The sequence below is a fragment of the Capra hircus genome, chromosome 25 (genome assembly GCF_001704415.2).
Source record: "Capra hircus breed San Clemente chromosome 25, ASM170441v1, whole genome shotgun sequence".
Classification (NCBI taxonomy): domain Eukaryota; kingdom Metazoa; phylum Chordata; class Mammalia; order Artiodactyla; family Bovidae; genus Capra; species Capra hircus.
Window position 1 is genome coordinate 13,734,494 of NC_030832.1, and position 19,108 is coordinate 13,753,601.

Sequence of the window (19,108 nt, forward strand, 5' to 3'; positions counted from 1 at the left end):
CCTGGGTTTCTGGGCAGTAAAGACTCATGTTCTAAATAGTTTTGTTATACCGATGTCCAAAATATTTTATGCCTCTCAAGTTCATGCAAACACCTACAGGGTGGACACAGGCACTGGGAGGGAAGACTGTCCCATTTTACACTCAAATTCAAAATACACATAAATGCAAACTACAGAGGTTCTCACAGGCACAGAATACACAGATCCAGGTCCACACTCACGCTTCCGCGCACTCGCCACAAAGATGGATCCATCGCCCACAGATAGAAATGCTCTCACAAATCCCACTCAAAGCCTAGCAGCACGCTGACATATCACAAGCCACTCGCAGCGCCAGCCCCATGCAAACATCGCCACCTGCTCCAGTAGGGGGCTGCTGCCTTGTTTTCACTTCCTTTAGGTTGGTTCTATTTTAGTTGTTGTTTTTGTTGTTCTTCGAGTTATTATCTGCCCCCTTTTCGGTCTACCCAGCCCCCAAGCTCCCCTCCCAAGCCTCCACTGCGCATGCGCCCTCATCCTTTCCACGCCCCCTCCCTTCCCCGGGTACCAGTCGGCGCTCCCCGGCTCTGGCGGCGGAAGAGATGGAACCGCGTCACGAGCGCCCGGCCCCTTAAAACGCTGCTGGCTGGAGCCGCCTCCCTCCCTGCAGCCCGCGGCAGGGATGGAGTAGAGGGAGCCCGGTCGACCTGCCCGCGGGGATCAGCGATGGAGTTGAAGCAGTCTTTGTCCGTCCATCTGGAAGCGGAGAAGCCTCTGAGGCGCTATGGGGCGGTGGAGGAGACGGCGTGGAAAACGGAGGGACTGGGGAGAAGTGAGTACTCGGGCGGGGTGGGTGGGACAGTTGGGGATCGGTGCGCCGGAGCGGGTGGTCGCGGGAGCGCCGGGTTGGTAGGGAGCGGACCGAGGGGAGCGCCCCCGCAGCGGGGCTTTAGTCGCTGGAGGGGGAATGCGCAGCGCTGCGACGCGCTCTCCCGCGAACAAAAGGGGGACCCTCCGGACTGGGTTTCTCCGGGAGGCTCGGAAACCTCCAGGCAGCTGAGCCGGGAGCGTGGAGTGGACGCGAGAGTCACCGGATCCAAGCTCGCAGCTGGTTTTGGAAAGTAGGGTCTTTCCCACCAGCCGAGCGAGGAAGGTCTTTTCTCCGCCCGGGATGCTCTAGGGCGGGCTGGAGCCTTGGACCATCCTGGAAAGCGCCCACGGACCCGGAGAGGGGGGAGTGTCCGCTGGGTTTCTGCTTTTGCTTCTCCGTCGGCGCGAGGTTCAGGGCACACCTGAAATTCCCGGTGTTTCTTTCCCCCGCTTTCTCCAGTGTCGCGAGTGGGAGGGAAAGGGTTAGGGGAGGGTTAACCCTGTGCACGCCCTTCCCCTTTATCTCTGGACTCAGAATCTTTCTGCTTTGGGTACAATCCTAGAAGGCAGTTCGGAAACGGACCGATTGTAAATATTTGCTGCTTTTCTCTACGGTATTTTGGGGTCAACAGCATTAACAAATAAACTAAGGATTTTTGCGTTTAATGAATGGGGTGCTGTAGTTGAAACTCTTGCCCTTAAAGTATAGAGGCAGCTGCAGGGGCCTTAGGGTCACTAGCCCTCCCTGCAAATCCGGGGCGCTTCATGGTGTCCCTGCCCTTGTACTTCATCCTTCGGGCTGGGAAAGGCCCTCTCGCCCTTCTCAAGGACCCTCGGCTTGCTGCCGTGGCGCTGAGCAGTGTTGGATCAAAATATTATGAATATGCTCTTTTCCTGTCTTCACCTGGTGGAAGACTGTGTGTGTGTGTTTGTGTGTGTGCTTTCTCCGTAGCTGTAATTACAGATTTAGAAGATCTTTTTAGAATGGCTCAACTGTACTCTGGTTTTCACGGGTTCAAATAGAAATCACAACCAATGTCATAGTTCTCCACCTGAAACTGGGAGAGTGTCCAGCCTCTCTCCTTTTCTTTCTCCTTTTAAAAATCTGGGTTCTTCCTCTGGTTTCATCCTTTCAAAACCCTGTGGCTTTGGTACCTTAGCATAACAGCAGAGCGGAGGGTCTCTGGTCTCCCTGCAAGCTCCACGTATTACCCACAATGGCTGCCTTTTGTTGATGGATTGCCACGTATTAGGTCTTGCCTGTGCTAAGAACTTTAAATCCATCCTCTCATTCAATCCCTATAACAGCCTCCTTAAGAGGAATATTATGACTTATGACTCCCCTTGCACAGAGGGAAAAACTGGGGCTTGCTTAGGTAATGGGATTTAAGTGGCAGAGTCAGGATTTGAACTCAGGTTTGTTGGGCCCCTGAGCTCCTCTCTGCTTTTTACATGAAGGTATTTTGCTATCAGGTTTCCTGAAAGCTTTGTAAATCTGTTGAGAGAGTCTCAGAACACATTCAGTGATTTTTTTTTTTTTTTTTTTTTGCCCTCCACTCCCACCCTAGCCTGGCCCAGTGGCATGCAGACTGTTAGTTCCCAGACCAGGTATCAAACCTATGCCCCCTGCATTGGGAGCTCAGAGTCTTAACCACTGGACCACCAGGGAAGTCCCAGGGAGCTCAGAGTCTTAACCACTGGACCACCAGGGAAGTCCCACATTTGGTGCTTTTATAAGTATGTGGCAGCCTGTTGGTTATGGTGGCCTTGAAAGAAAGCTGGATCTGTGCAGAAAAGAAGCCCTGGGTTTGCATCCTGGCTCTGCCCCTTTGCTGGCTATATGACTGAATTTGTGACTAGTCACATCTTTTAAGCCTCTCTCTGCCTCCCTTCTCTGAAATGGAGATGCTAAATAGAACCTATCTTGTAGCTTAATTGTGAACATTCAGTAAGATGATGTACATAAGAGTTCAAGGTAAGTGTGAAATATATTAGCTGCTTCCATTATTTTATTCCTACATCTGTGGAAAGAACCTGCTTCTATCCTTTGCAAAGAATTATATAAAGCAACACTGTGGACTAAAATTGCAATGTTGGCTAGGTCCCTGATAATTCTCTTATGGTTTTTTACTTTCTCACCATTTTATTAGGAAAAGTTTCAAGCATACAGGAAAATTACAATGGAAACTCAGTTGGTAGCATTTTCAGTCCTGAAATTTTTGTACTTCTCAGTCTTAGACTGCAAACTGTTAAAGGCTTGGCCAAAAAGCTTTCTCATCCTCTTTCTTCCAAACCATTGAAGATTCTGACTCTTTTCTCATTCAAATGCAGGACCGCAATTTCTGATCTGCTTTTGGTGTTGATCCCCAAATCATTTTTTTCCATTCTTACTTAGTCAAATCCAAAAGCTTCTTAAAGCACTGATCCAGATTTTCACTTTTGAATATTAAATTTGGGATTGTTTTCAGGTTTTGATCTCTAGACTCTCATCTGTGGCCTGACTTTTTTTTAATTATTAAAGTGGCTTTTTAATTTTTATTTTAATGCTATCTAAACTCCTAGGGAATCTATGCGTCCATCCCATAACATCTGAGGCCTCCATTAATTTATTAATGAAGTGTGAAAATTAGTAAAATTGATTCTGTGGCATAACAATTGCCAAGTCAACGTTTTTATGCACAAAATGCTGGAGAGAAGAGAGAGGCCCATTAAAAAGACATATATTACACATATTTAAACACTTTATGTTAAAAACGGAGTGCGTGCGTGCTAAGTTGCTTCAGTCCTGTCCAACTCTTTGCGACCCTGTGGACTCTAGCCCTCTAGCATCCTCTGTCCATGGGATTCTCTAGGCAAGAATACTGAAGTGGATGGCCATGCATGCCCTACTCCAGGGGATCTTCCTGACCCAGGGATCGAACCTGTGTCTCTTACGTCTCCTGCAGTGGTGTAGGTGTTACTTAAAAAAACTTGAAAAAGGGTGGAAAAAATTGCAAGACTGGTCCTTTTCAGTTAGGGCTGTATTAATTGCTGTCTTTACTGTTGGTGGTTGTTGTTGTTTAGTCGCTAGGTCATGTCCAACTCTTTGCGACCCCATGGACTGTAGCCCTCCAGGCCCCTCTGTCCATGTGATTTCCCAGGCAAGAATATTGAAGTAGGTTGCCATACCCTCCTCCAGGAGATCTTCCTGACTCAGGGATCCAACCCCACGTCCCCTGCATTGGCTGGTGGGTTCTTTACCGCTGAGCCATAGAGGAAGCCCGTTGTTACTGTTAGCTATAGTTTTTCGGTAGAAGATATGTATAGTACAGTAAGCAAGAGTCAAGTGACATGGATCCAAACCAGCTCTGACACTTTGTCCCTTTGTCACCCCGGGGACAATTGGTGAACCATTCTGTGAGTCATCTGTCTCAACTATAAAATGGAAATGTGTTGGTTTGAACCCTTGGGAACTTCCTGGGTGAAATCTGAAACTGGCCCTTTACACAAGAGGGCAGGTGGAGGCCAAAGAAAGAGGCAGCCATTCCCGATTGGTCGGGGGCAGGTTTAATAACAAGGGAACTTATACATGAGATTTGTCTTGGGTGCTGCAAAATAGTAGATCATTGTTCCCACCTTCCAGATTCTCAAGAGTTTATATAGAAGCCTTAATGGGGTTCAGTCGTGTGTCCAGATGGTGCCAACAACACCCTACTGTCTCAAAGCCACATCCTTGAACTGGCTCCTCGAATGAGAAGAGTGGGCAGAGTGTACATTTTTAGGCTAGAAGAGGACTGAGTAATATTCCATTGTACATATGTACTGCATCTTTATACATTCATCTGTCGATAGACATTTAGGTTGCTTCCATGTCCTGGCTATTGTAAATAGTGCTGCATAAGATAAGATATAGTACATATCTACATGGAATATTACTCAGCCATAAAAAAGGAATGAAATTGTGTCATTTGTAGTGATGTGGACGGACCTAGAGTCTGTCGTACAGAGCAAAACCAGCTAGAAAGAGAAAAATATATTCACATATATATGAAATCTAGTAAAAGGGTACAGATGAACCTATTTGCAGGGCAGGTTGACACGGGGGAGACACGTAGACATGGGGGAGAAGGGGGATGGGATGAATTGGGAGATTGGAATTGACATATACACTCATGCTCAGATGCTTCAGTCATGTCTGACTCTTTGCAACCCCGTAGACTGCAGTCCACCAGGCTCCTGTGTCTGTGGAATTTTCTAGGCAAGGATACTATAGTGGATTGCCATTTCCTTCTCCAGGGGATCTTCCCAACCCAGGGAGCGAATGTATGTCTCCTGCATTGGCAGGTGGATTCTTTGCTACTGAGCCATCACCAAAGTCATATATATACACTTGTTCAGTTGCTAAGTCATGTCCAACTCTTTTTGACCCCAAGGACTGCAATACCTCAGGCTTCCCTGTCCTTCACTATCTCTTTGAGTTTGCTTAAACTCATGTCCATTGAGTCAGGGATGCCATCCAACCTTCTCATCCTCTGTTTCCCCTTCTCATGCCCTCAATCTTTCCCAGCATCAGGGTCTTTTCCAGTAAGTCAGCTCTTCGCATCAGGTGGCCAAAGTTTTGGAGCTTCAACTTCAACATCAGTCCCTCCAATGAATATTCAGGATTGATTTCCTTTAGGATTGACTGGTTTGATCTTGCTGTCCAAGGGACTGTCAAGAGTCTTCTGCAGCACCACAGTTGGAAAGTATCCATTCTTTGGTGCTTAGCCTTCTTAATGGTCTAACTCTCACATCCATGCATTACTACTGGAAAAACCACAGCTTTGACTAGATGGACTTTTGTCAGCAAAGTGATGTCTCTGCTTTTTAATATGCTGTCTACATGTCTATGTTGGTCATAGCTTTTCTTCCAAAGAGCAAGTTTCTTTGAATTTCGTGGCTGCAGTCAGAGTTTGCAGTGGTTTTGGAGCCCAAGAAAATAAAGTCTGTCACTGTTTTCATTTTTTCCCATTTGCCATGAAGTGATGGGACCAGATGCTTTTTGAATGTTGAGTGTTAAGCCAGCTTTTTCACTCTCCTCTTTCACCTTCATCAAGAGACTCTAGTTCCTCTTTGCTTTCTGCCATAAGGATGGTATCATCTACATATATGAGGTTGTTGTTTTTTTTTTTTTAAGGACAGGAGATGGGTGAGGAGCCTCCAGTTACTCTGTCTAGCTAGAGTCACCTGATAGTCACATACTCTGAATGACTTCATCTAACAGGATAATAGGGACCACTTTAGGCTGTTGGGAGGATTAAATGAGATACTGTGTGTAATGCAGTTAACACAGTGCTTGGCCACACAGTTAGCAGCCAGTCTGTCATAATGGGATTTCAGTGATTGGCACCTAGCAGCACTGGTGGAGATGATTCCGGCCTGCTGGTCCGTTTTGCTTTGCGTCCTTTTCTTTGTAAATTCTAGGTGATGGTTGTGTAGATACCGCTGTCTTCCTCACTGGAAGATGTAGGAAATGGCTTTCACACCCTTGGAAATCACCTAGTATTTTCTCCTTTGAGAAAGACTCTAAATTGCTCCTATCCACCTTTGACAGCATTTTTCCACTAGAAGTGAGTAGTTTTTTTTTTTTTTTTTTTTTTACTCAGTTGGAAAATGTGTAATGACATGTCAGTGTGGTTAGATACAGAATAATATTGCTTTCAACCAACTGTAATTAATTGAGGGAGACACAAAGACAAGATGCCTTTTGACAAAGCATAGTGCTTTTTAAAAGCACAGTTGTGGCCAATTCTTGAAAGATTTGAGTGTGTGCCTTAAAGGACGATCAAGATTTTGAACAGGGGAATTGGGGGGCAGGGTGGCACCGCGGGTAGGAGATACCAGGAGAGAGAACAGAATTGGCAGAGGCATAGAGGTGGAAATAAATGTGCTGCGAGGAGGAGATTGGACTGAAGTGGAAAGCTCAAATGGTAATCTTTCTATAAACCCAGGAGAGATGACAGTTATTTAAAAATCCAAGGGTGTGTGCTGACTGGCAAACAGATCATTAAATCGGCCAATGTTTTAGGTTTAATAAACAGCGAGGAGACCGAATGCTATGAATTGCTGGCAATCTATGTAATATATTCTTGGGGAAGAGTCCGTGTTTCATCTGTTTGATTAAATATGCTAATTGCAGTCTTTCAACTTTATTTTGCTTTAGCTTTATTTCTGTTTTCTTGTTACAGAAGTAGTACATGCACTTTATAAAAATTCAAATTCATCTGAAATATAAAAATAAATGGTGAAAAATAACCATAACCTGCTCTCTCATCCTCATTTATTTATTCAATAGATAAGTGTTAACTGCTTTATAAGTCCCAGTTAGTGTTCTGGGGGCTGCGAGTATGGTATGGAGCAAGACAGGCAAGGTTCCTGGCTGCATGGAGTTTCTATTCTAGGGGGAACCTGGAAATGGGCTGGCGGTGAAGATGTCAGATCCAGGTGATGTTATGTTACATAAGAATTAATAGAGGAGGGGCTTCCCTGGTGGCCTGGTGGTTAAGAATCTGCCTTGTAATGCAGGGGATATGAGTTCGATTCCTGGTCGGGGAACTAGGATCCCACATGCCATGGGGCAACTAAGCCCCCACTCACAACTATTGAACCTGCAAGCACAAACAGAGAACCTGCACACCACAGGGAAGATCCCGCCTGCAACCAAACAAATAAATATTGAAAAAAAGAGGATTAGTAGAGGAGGGATATTTCCCATCCAGTGGTCAGGAAATGCTTTTCTAAGGAGGTGACATTTTGCCATGTAAATGTCAGGGATCCAGGAAGCAAATGTAAAGGCCTTTGATATATTAGCAGAAGAGTCAGAAGACCAGGGTGGCTAGAACCCAGAGAGTCAGGGAAGAGAGTGGAGATAAATCAGAGAGGAGCCAGATAGGGTAGAAGGGTGTAGGTTGTGGTTAAAAAAAAAAAGAAAATTACAAGTTTTATGCCCATTGCAGGAGAAGCTGCTACTGATTATCAAGCTTGAGATTAACATGTACTGGCTCATTTTTTTCATAAGTTGTTTTTGTTTTAATGTTGACCATTTTTTTAGAAGTCTTTATTGAAGTTGTTACAATATTGCTTCTGTTTTATGTTTTAGTTTCTTGGCTGCAAAGCGTGGGGGATTTTAGCCCTGCCACCAGGGATCAAACCTGCACCCACGCCCTGGAAAGCAAAGTCTTAACCCCTGGACCACCAGCGAAGTCCCTGGTTTTTGTTTGTAAAAGGTCATGTAGGCTACTGGCTGGAGTATAAGACCATAGGGGACAAGTGGTGATTGGTGTAATTATCCTTTGTGGTAGTCCCAGGTTCCTTCTTGATCAATCCCATTTTGGATAAGTTGTGGGCATTTCCTTAGTGTGGAAGGTGTGAACAGGGTACAGGGAGCATGGACTGCCTTTTGGGAGACTGAGCACCAGGTTCTTCCCCTGTGGAGCTAGTGGTCAAGAACCCGTCCACCAGTGCAGGAGACATAAGAGACGAGGGCTTGATCCCTGGGTCAGAAAGATCCCCTGGGGGAAGAAATGGCAACCTACTCCAGTATTCTTGCCTGGAAAATTCCACGGACAGAGTAGTCCATGGGGTTGCAAAGAGTCAGGCACGACTGAAGCGACTTGGCACGCATGCACTGGCTTAAGTTCTCAGAGGTGTGCCAGCCTCTGCTTTCTGCCTGGAGAGGCAACTGACTGTGTAGCTTATTGCTGCTGCTGCTGCTAAGTCGCTTCATTCGTGTCCGACTCTGTGCGACCCCATAGACGGCAGCCCACCCCCTGGATTCTCCAGGCAAGAACGCTGGAGTGGGTTGCCATTTCCTTCTCCAATGCATGAAAGTGAAAAGTGTCCAACTCTTCGCGACCCCATGGACTGCAGCCTACCAGGCTCCTCCGTCCATGGGATTTTCCAGGCAAGAATACTGGAGTGGGGTGCCATTGCCTTCTCTGTAACTTATTGCAGGAAACATGAATAGCAGGATATGAAGATTATGAATATGATACTAGCTAATATGCACACTGAACAAAGTCACTTATTTACATTGCTCTGTTTATTCTCTTAAGTTTCATTTTTACATTTCCTTCTTATGTGTCCACTGGAGGAAAGATCCATTATGTCTATTCTTGGTCTCGATTAATTATTAAATACTTATTAATAATAATAGTAGTTAATGAGCCTTAGCTATGAACTTGAGCTTATTAGATTCTATTAGGTCAGTTGATTGTAACTTCCCTTTTATATGTGGGGAAACTGAGGCTTAAGGAAGTTAAGGAAACTAAAGGTCACAAAGCCAGTGAGTGGCAGAGCTGGAGCCTGATTCTAGCTCTGTCTGACTCTAAACGTTCCTAGCCAGTGTCTGTTATTCGTGGCCCCATGCTCAAAATTGCAGAGATCAGAGAAGAAATACAGCTCCCATAAGAAGCTTACAGATTTGGGGGTGTCACAGATGTGAAGAATGCCACGATTTATGTGTATCAGGTCAGTCACTGCGACTCTTTGCAACCCCATGGACTGCAGCACGCAGGCCTCCCTGTCCATCACCAACTCCTGGAGCTTGCTCAAACTCATGTCCATCGAGTCTGTGATGCCATCCAACCATCTCATCCTCTGTCGTCCCCTTCTCCTCCTGCCTTCAATCTTCCCCAGTGTCAGGGTCTTTTTCAGAAGTCAGTTCTTCGAGTCAGGTGGCCAAAGTATTGGAGCTTCAGCTACACAATAATACACATGTTATTTATGTGGATAAACAGTATGAAACAGATGCTAAATGAAGGTACAAGTAGAAAGCGAACAGAAGAAGAGCTTGGCTCTTCCTGGGGCTCCAGTATGACAGCAAGGAGGAGTGTCTGCACTGGGCCTGAAGGCTGAGCAGGGTTTCAGTGGGTGAAGAGAGAGAAGGGCATTTTGGGTGAACTGCCAGCCCCAGGCAGGGAGGTGGAGATCCCAAAGGCCAGAGTCCATGTATTGATGCCAGCTTTTTTTCTTTTTCCCTGTTTCTTTCCCCATGGAAAGAAATCTCAGGATCTGTCTGGTTCACTTGAATGAATCACCTGCTGCCTGAGTGGGCCTGAGAGCTGGAGATCAGCACAGGTGGAGGCTGACTTTTAGTGTAGTCCTTCAGAATGTCACTCACCAAGCTCCCCCAAAGAGGCTTACCATACAGTCCCTTCATTCCTTCACTGTATGTGTCAGCTAACAAAGACCACCCAGACCTCACCATTAAGGAGTTCTTAGGTTGGCTGTATTCCAACACTGTAATCTTGGACAAGTTGCCTAACATCCCTGGACCTCAGTCTCTTCATCCATAAAATGGGAATGTACTTAATACCACTGAACACTTAGAAATGATCAAGATAGGAATTTCCTGGTGGTCCAGTGGTTAGAACTCAGCGTTCTCACTGTCAGGTGCTGGGTTCCATCCCTGGTCAGGAAACTAAGATCCCCCAAGGTGTGTGGCATGGCCAAAAAACCAATTTAAAAAAATGGGGAAAGAAAGAACTCTTTAAATACAGGTATAGGTTAAGGCAATGGCAGCCCACTCCAGTACTCTTGCCTGGAAAATCCCATGGACGGAGGAGCCTGGAAGGCTGCAGTCCACGGGGTCGCTGAGGGTTGGACATGACTGAGCGACTTCACTTCACTTTTCACTTTCATGCATTGGAGAAGGAAATGGCAACCCACTCCAGTGTTCTTGCCTGGAGAATCACAGGGACAGGGGAGCCTGGTGGGCTGCCGTCTATGGGGTCACGAATGGACACGAATGAAGCGACTTAGCAGCATTAGCATAGGTTATATAGTAGAGTAACACATATATGATAAGGCCAGGTGGTCAAACCAAGAGATGGTTCTGGGGTCTGGAAAAGAAAAGGACATTCGAAGTAGGCTGAAAAGGTGAAGAGTATTTAATCACTGACTGAAGGGGACAGCATTACCCAGAGTGAATAGCGCATGTGTAGACAGACATGAAACAGCACATTTGACCCAGGAATTGCAGATGGATCCGTCATGCTTGAGAGAGACAAGACAGGTGGAGGACTTTTCCGGTGGTCCAGTGGCTAAGACTCCGAACCCCCATTGTAGGGAGCCCCGTTCCATCCCTGGTCAAGGAACTAGATCCCACATGCTGCATTGAAAGATTCTACCTACCACAATGATGAGGAAAGATCCGGCGTGCCGTAAATTTCAGAGGCCTGAGTAAGGAAATCAACTCTGATATTCATTAGAAGAACTGATGCTGAAACTGAAGCTGCAATACTTTGGCCATTGGATTCGAAGAGCCAACTCATTGGAAAAGACCCTGATGCTGGGAAAGATTGAAGGCAGGAGGAGAAGGGGATGACAAAGGATGAGATGGTTGGATGGCATCGTCGACTCAATGGACATGAGTTTGAGCAAAGTCTAGGAGATAGTGAAGGACAGGGAGCCTGGCATGCTGCCGTCCATGGGGTCGCACAGAGTTGGACACGACTGAAGCGATTTGACAGCAGCAGCAGGTTTGAGCTGATTAAAACTGCCAGGCTGTATGGAGCCACTGCAGGACAAGGGGCAGAGGTAAAGAAAGTGGCATCTTAGGAAGACTTACCTGGCAGTTGTTGTAGACTGGATGAAAGAGCAGGAACTCTGGGGTGGCAGGAGACCAACCGGGTGTGTTTTGGAATCATCTGATGAAACGGCAACCCGCTCCAGTATTCTTGCCTGGGAAACCCTGTGGACAGAGGAACCTGGTGGGCTGCAGTCCATGGGATTGCAAAGAACTGGACACGACTAAGCCACTGAGCACGCACACATGCACGCACGCATGTCATGACCTCACAGGGACTCACACGCACGATCATGACGTCACAGGGACTGGGAAATGGGTTGGGAGGAAGGGGCTAACCAGACGTCTGGAAGGGAAAAAATATTGGTGATTGATTGCAGAGAGGAAATAAAAAGGCTCTTCTAAGCATAGACAGTGACAGGTGGGAAATAACTGCTGTTAGCCTGAGGTCTTGGGAATTTACATAAGCATCAGTGCTGGGTACTCTTGCTCTCAGTAGGGTTTAAAAAGGTGTGTGGACTATGGGTTTTGGGGAAAGTAACAGTAATGGCCTCTTACCTTTACAGCACTTTCCAATTTATACTTCTCCTGTGTTTTCTAACTTACTGTTTACAAAAAGGACAAAGAGCAGGAGGTGTCGTGACCCTTTGAAAGTGGGAAACAAGTTAAGCACTCACCCCAGGGAAGGAAAGCAGCCTGTACAGGCTGAGCGAGAACACACAGTCCAGGTTGTTTGCACCGGACCAGGGTGTCCGGGGGCATATTTGTTTGGATGACACACAAACAACAGCTGCATCACAAGATGGTGACAAGTATGTCTGGATTTCATAAAATCCAAAGTGGAAAATAACTGAACGCATGATACCAATCTCTCAGTTCCTTTAAAAATTTCCAAAAAGGGGACTTCCCTGATGGTCCCATGTTTAAGAATTCACCTTCCAGTGCAAGGATGAAGGTTTGATCCCTGGTCAGGGAACTAAGATCCTACATACCACAGGGCAATAAGCCCATGAGCCGCAACTAAGACCCAAGGCAGCAAATAAGTAAATACATATTGTTTAAATTCCCAAACAGGTAAGTCATCCGTTCACATATTTTTCTTTCATCTCTTCATTTCCTCATTCTTTGACTGTGTATTTAATGGTGACCTTATATGCCAGATAATTGTGCTAAGCCCTTGAAAGCATAGTAGCACTTTAAGTAAGGCATCTATTGTCTACGCCTTCAGATAACTTAAGGTCTTCTGGTAAAATAGAACTACCATATGATCCAGCCATCTCACTTCTGGATATACCTGAAGGAGATGGAAACCGTATATCAAAGAGTCCTCTGCACCTCCATGCTTGTAACAGCATTATTCACAGTAGCCAAGGCATGCAGACAACCTAAGTGTCTATCAATGGATGAATGGATAAAGATGGAAAGTTCTTCAAGAGATGGGAATACCAGACCACCTTACCTGTCTCCTGAGAAACCTGTGTGCAGGTCAAGAAGCTACAGTTAGAACTGACATGGAACAACAGACTGGTTCCAAATTGGGAAAGGAGTATGACAAGGCTGTACATTGTCACCCTGATTATTTAACGTATACGCAGAGTACATCATGTGAAATGCCAGGCTGGATAAATCACAAGCTGAAATCAAGATTGCTGGGAGAAATATCAACAGCCTCAGATATGCAGATGACACCACTCTAATGGCAGAAAGTAAAGAGGAACTAAAGAGCCTCTTGATGAGGCTGAAAGATGAGAGTGAAAAAGCTGGCTTGAAACTCAACATTAAGAAAACTTAAGATCATGACATCCAGTCCCATTGCTTCATGGCAAATAGAAGGGGATAAGTGGAAGCAGTGAGAGATTTTATTTTCTTGGGCTCCAAAATCACTGCTGATGGTGACTACAGTCATGAAATTAAAAGCCACTTGCTCCTGGGAAGGAAAGATGTTTGCTCCTGACAAACCTAGACAGCATATTAAAAAGCAGAAAACATCACTTTGCTGACAAAGGTCCATCTAGTCAAAGCTATGGTTTTTCCAGTAGTCATGTATGGATTTGAGAGTTGAACCATTTTGAAGGCTGAGCACCAAAGAATTAATGCTTTCCAATTGTGGTGTTGGAGAAGACTCTTGAGAGTCCCTTGGACAGCAAGAGTATCAAACCAGCCAATCCTAAAGGAAATCAACCCTGAATATTCACTGAAAGGACTGATGCTGATGTTGAAGCTCCAATACTTTGGCCACCTAATTCGAAGAGCTGACTCACTGGAAAAGGCCCTGATGCTGGGAAAGATTGAAGTCAGGAGGAGAAGGGGCAACAGAGAATGAGATGGTTGGATGGCCTCACTGACTCAGTGGACATGAATTTGAGCAAACTCCGGCAGATAGTGAAGGACAGGGAAGCCCAGCATGCTACAGTCCGTGGGGTTGCAAAGAGTCGGACATGACTCAGTAACTGAACAGTAACAACAAAAATTATTCAGCCATGAGAAAGAAGGGTATCCTGACATTTGTGACAGCATGGATGGAACTTGAGGGCATTTTGCTAATTGATAAATTAGAGAAAGACAGATTCTGTATGATATCACTTAATATGTGGAATCTTTAAAAAGCAATCAAACTCGTAGAAACGGAAAGTAGTAAAGTGGTTGTCAGGGGCTGAGGGAGGAGGGAAATGGAAAGAGGTTGGTAAAAGGATACTAGCTTTCAAGTATGAAATGAATGAAGTCTGAGGATCCAATATGAAACATGATGACTGGAGTTGATTATTCTGAATTATGTAATTGAAATTTGCTGAGAGATTAGGACTTAAATGTCCTCGCCAAAAAATTAACAAATAAATACTTGAGGTGATAGATGTGTTAACTTACTAGATAGTGAGACTCTTTTCACAGTGTTTACCTATTTTGAATCACTACAATATATACTTTGAGTATCTTAAATTTGATGACTTCCCTGGTGGTCCAGTGGTTAAAACTCTGTACTTCCAATGCGGGGAGCACAGGTTTGATCCCTGGTCGGGGAACTAAGATCCCACATGCTGAGTGTTGTGACCAAATTGAAAATAAAAAACATATTTTTGTCAAGTATAGCTCAATAAAGTTGAAAAAAGTCTTCAGGAACAGTTTCTATTTCCAAGGATGCAAAACCAAAGGACCAAGCCTTGCAAAACCAAGGCTCCTAGTCCTTCAGAAACAGAATTCTTCAGCTTGCTGACCAGATGCCCTTGTAGCTAAATGTTGTCAAGAGATTAATTTCATTGTTTTGCCACAGGCATGTTTTGCAGGCCCTTGAGAAGTTGAGTCCTAAATAGGGTCAAACCAAGTTTTATGGGCTAACCCGAGTGCAATTACTTGATTCTGTCTTCCGGCAAGTGCCATGACCACAGACACTCTGTGTGTCAGATTCTCTGCTGAATGCTTCCTTGGTGTCTACCACATTGCCCAGCACTTGGAAGCCTCACATTAAAAGAAATCAACAGTTGCTGAATCGGGCAGCTGTTAATCCACAAAGACTGAGAAGCAAATGATTTAATCCTGTTTTGTAAACATTCAGAATCATCAAACTAAAAACTAAAGTTAGCTGGAGCCTTGGTCTGTCACCTGCCTATCTCTTGGTTCCTGGGGCTGCTGGTGGTTGAGCCTTCTTGCTTTCCTGCATTGAAGGAAAGATGCAAGATTTTCAGATCAGATACAAAACGGTAGGAACAGGTACCATTATAGTGAGCTGGCAGTGCGCAGTGAATGCTACGATAGGTGTAGGCTGGGTGAAGTGATTGACATATATATTGACATATATCTCCTTGATTCTTGTGTGCATATATACCATATCTCCTTGATTCTTGTGTGCATGCTAAGGCGACTCAGTCATTTCCGACTCTTTGCAACCCCGTGGACTGTAGCCCACCAGGCTCTTCTTTCCACGGAATTCTCTAGACAGGAATACTAGAGTGGGTTGCTATGCCCTCCTCCAGGGGATCTTCCCAACCCAGGGGTTGAAATTAAGTCTCCTGCATTGCAGGCAGATTCTTTCACCCTCTGAGCCACCTGGGAAGCCCCTCCTTGATTCTTAGATGTCGGCAAAGGTGGGATGCACCATTCATAGTCACATCTTTCAGGAAAAATGGAAACAAAACCCAGCATGGCAGCATTTTAAATTCACTGGTCCCTTAAACGTTCTTTTAATTTCATAGAGAGCAGAGTCATCTTGGACACTGTTGGTAAAACTGTTGAGTGTTCCAGCCTTTGGGGAAAGCAGTCAGATGTGTTTGCGTGTTAATGTGCTCAGTCATGTCCTACTCTCTGCGACCCCATGGACTGTAGCCCACCAGGCTCCTCTGTCCATGGAATTTTCCAGGCAAGAGTACTGGAGTGAGTTGCCATTTCCTGCTCCAGGACATCTTCAGTACCCAGGGATCGAACCTGCATCTTTTGTGTCTGCTGTATTGGCAGGTAGATTCTTTACCACTGCACCACCTGGGAAGCAAGCAATTGGATAATGTCTATTAAAGTTTAAAATGCTCATATGCTTTGACTCAGCAGTCTGACTGCTGGGACGCTACCCAGTAGAAACAGAAGCACCAGTATATAAGGGCCTATACACACAAAACAGAAACCAAAACACTGAACACAGCGAAGGCCCAAGAGTAGAAGAATGGTTGAATAAATGATTGTTCATCCACTGTGAAATGTAGGGAGCTATTAAGAAGGGATAAATTAGAGCAATAATACTTGTCTTAGAGGCATTATTAAGGGAGAAAAATGACTTCAAAGAAAATGAGTGTAAGAGGATCTCATTTCTGTAAAACAAAATCTGTCTCTCTATATAGCACACATATAATGTATGCATCCGTGTGTGTGTGTATGTGTGTGTGTGATTTTTTCTTATTTTGGCCACACTAGGTGGCTTGCAAGATTACAATTCCTGGACTAGGATTGAACCCACAGCCTCGGTAGTGAAAGCCAGGATTCCTAATCATTAGGCCTCCAGGGAAGTCCCATGTGTGTGATTTTATTTGTATGGAGAACAACATGGAAAGATGCAGAACAAGTTATTACTGTGGGCTAGCTTCAGAAAGGGGGCTGCCATGAGGGGCAGAGAGAGGAGGGGGCAATAGGGAGTCAAACACAGAGGAAAATGAGAAAAAAACACACACACAAATTCACTTGCAATATTATCAAATGTATACATTGATGTTAAATTATGTGTTTGTGGAATGGGAAACGGGCATCCTAACCTCAGAAATGCTAAAATAGGGCCTTCCCTGGTGGTCCAGTGGCTGAGACTCTGAGCTTCCAATGCAGGGGGCCCAGGTTTGATCCCTGGTGAGGGAACTAGATCCCACATGCCGCACCTAAGAGTTCGCATGTCGCAACTAAAGATCCTGCATGCAACAACCAAGACCCGGTGTGCCAAATAAATAAGTATTTTTAAAAAGAATTGAGAGTCTAGAAATAACCCTCACTTTAAAGAAAATAAAGATCCCAGCATGCTGGTATGAAGATCCTGTATGCTGCAACTAAGACCCAGTGCAGCCAAATAAATATTTTTAAAAATGTGGGAGCAGAAAGTGGGTCACAGAATTGAAGAGATACAGTTTTATCTGACTTAATCCTCACTACAAGATAACGCATTGTGTGTGTCTGTATATATGCGTGGGTTTTTCAGGTGGTGCCAGGGGTAAAGAACCCGCCTGTCAGTGCAGGAGACATAAACTCAGCCTCGATCCCTGGGTCAGGAAGAAACCCTGGAGGAGGGCATGGAAATCCACCCTGGTATTCTTGCTGGAGGCTATTCTGGACAGAGGAGCCTGGTGGGCAACAGTCCACAGTGTCACAAAGAGACACGACTGAGCAACTGAACAAAAGGGAAAGTAACAGACATTTTATGGTCCTAGATTCAAATCCCTTCTCCATTCATTAATGGGCCAAGATTTTTATTTCTCTCTCTGTGTGTGTATATATATATATACACACACAGAAATATACATGTATATGTGTGCATGTGTGCTAAGTCACTTCAGTCGTTTCTGACTCTTTGTGACCCCATGGACTTCAGCATGCCAGGCTTCCCTGTCCTTCACCATCTCCTGGAGTTTGGTCAAACCCATGTCCATTGAGTCAGAGATCCCATCCAACCATCTCATCCTCTGTTGTCCCCTTCTCCTCCTGCTCTTAATCTTTCCCAGCATCAGGGTCTTTTCCAATGAGTTTCCCTTTAGTTACTTGTAAATGTTTAACCATATTAAATTACTCTGGCTTTCTGTATTTTTAAAGGGAAAGGCACCCTAAATAGTGCATGGAAACCCTTTTTAAAGATCTGGGTGGTCACTGTGCTGGCCATTCCCCCTTAGTCCTTCTCCCATTGCAGTTCCCATGTGCCATCTTTCTCCTAGTGATCTCAGGGCTGAAAACAAGAAATAACGCTCTCCATAATCCTGGTCCCAGAGAGAAATTTGGGAAACAGGCCACGGTAAGCAGAGGAAGGGATGCAGCAGTCGTTGCTTCCTTCATGCCTTTCTTCCTGTGTTCATGCCCCTCTGTCTTGGTCCATTCCTGCTTCTGTGACAAAACGCCGGAGACTGGGAACTTACAAACACCAGCAGTTTCTCTCTCACATCCTGGAGGCTAGGAAGTGCAAGATCAAGGCCTTGGCAGACAGCGCCTGGGAGGGGCTTCCTGGTTCAGAGGTGACTGTCCTTTCATAGAGAAAGGGGGTGAATGGGCTCCCCGGGGTCTCTGATATAAGGTCACTAATCCCATTCATGAGGGCTCCACCCCTGTGACATAATCACCTCCTAAAGGCCCCATCTCCTAACACCGTCACATTGGGGATTAGATTTTCATATGTGGATTGGAGCAAGACATAAACATTCAGTCTTTAGCACTCTCCTCAGTCCAGGAATTAAGGCAGCTCAGAGCTAGAAATTTGTCCAGGCCCTGCTCCAGGGATGAAATGCTTTTAGCAGGTGGCTCTTTAAAAGTGGCTATCATTGTGTCAAGGAGCAGATGTGCTTCAGTTATTTTCATTTAGGTTCCATTTGGTTCTTCCACACCCAGCATTCCTGATGAGACCGTTTCACCCACTCTGAGTTTGTGGTGCACTGTGAATGCTGGAGACCCACCGTCCACCGCTACGTAATCCGTCCATCCTCAACGTGTTTGATAGATGCAGGGAAGGCGTCCCCCGTGCACATTGAAAACCAGTGCGAGTGACACTGAAAGAGCAGCCTAGCAGGGGCACAGGCGGCCGGGCTGGGATCCAGGCGCTTGGAGGTCTGCTCTTGTAAGGATCAGCTCTGCCTTGTGGCAGGGCTTACTTTCTCAAATGCTTATCCAAAGCCAGGACTAAGTTGGCTTTGTGTGTTTCTTCTCTGCTGAGATGGATATTTCATTTACTAAGGTCAGTTTCACATACCATAAAATTAACCCTTAACCATCTTCAAGCGTACAGTTCAGTGGCACTTAGGATATTCCTGGGCTTCCCTGGTGGCTCAATGGTAAAAGAATCTGCCTGCAATGCAGGAGATGTGATCCCTGGGTCGGGAAGATCCCCTGGGGGAGGAAATGGCAACCCACTCCAGTAGTTTTGTCTGGGAAATCCATGGACAGAGGAGCCTGGTGGGCTACAGTCCATGGGGTCTAAAAGTCGGATACGACTGAGCCTGAGCACAAGCGTGAGTAGCACATTCACGTGGCGTGCAGCCTTCACTCTGTCTA

The 19,108-nt window shown here is 45.5% G+C and overlaps 1 protein-coding gene across 1 annotated transcript in view; it reads left to right on the forward strand.

Moving 5' to 3' along the window:
* C25H16orf45 (chromosome 25 C16orf45 homolog) overlaps nt 540–19,108 on the forward strand; it is a 146,063-nt gene continuing 127,494 nt past the window's right edge. The window contains exon 1 of the mRNA XM_005697522.2: nt 540–811. Within this exon, the coding sequence (XP_005697579.2) occupies nt 706–811 (106 nt within the window). The 5' untranslated portion in view covers nt 540–705. The remainder of the gene's footprint in view (nt 812–19,108) is intronic.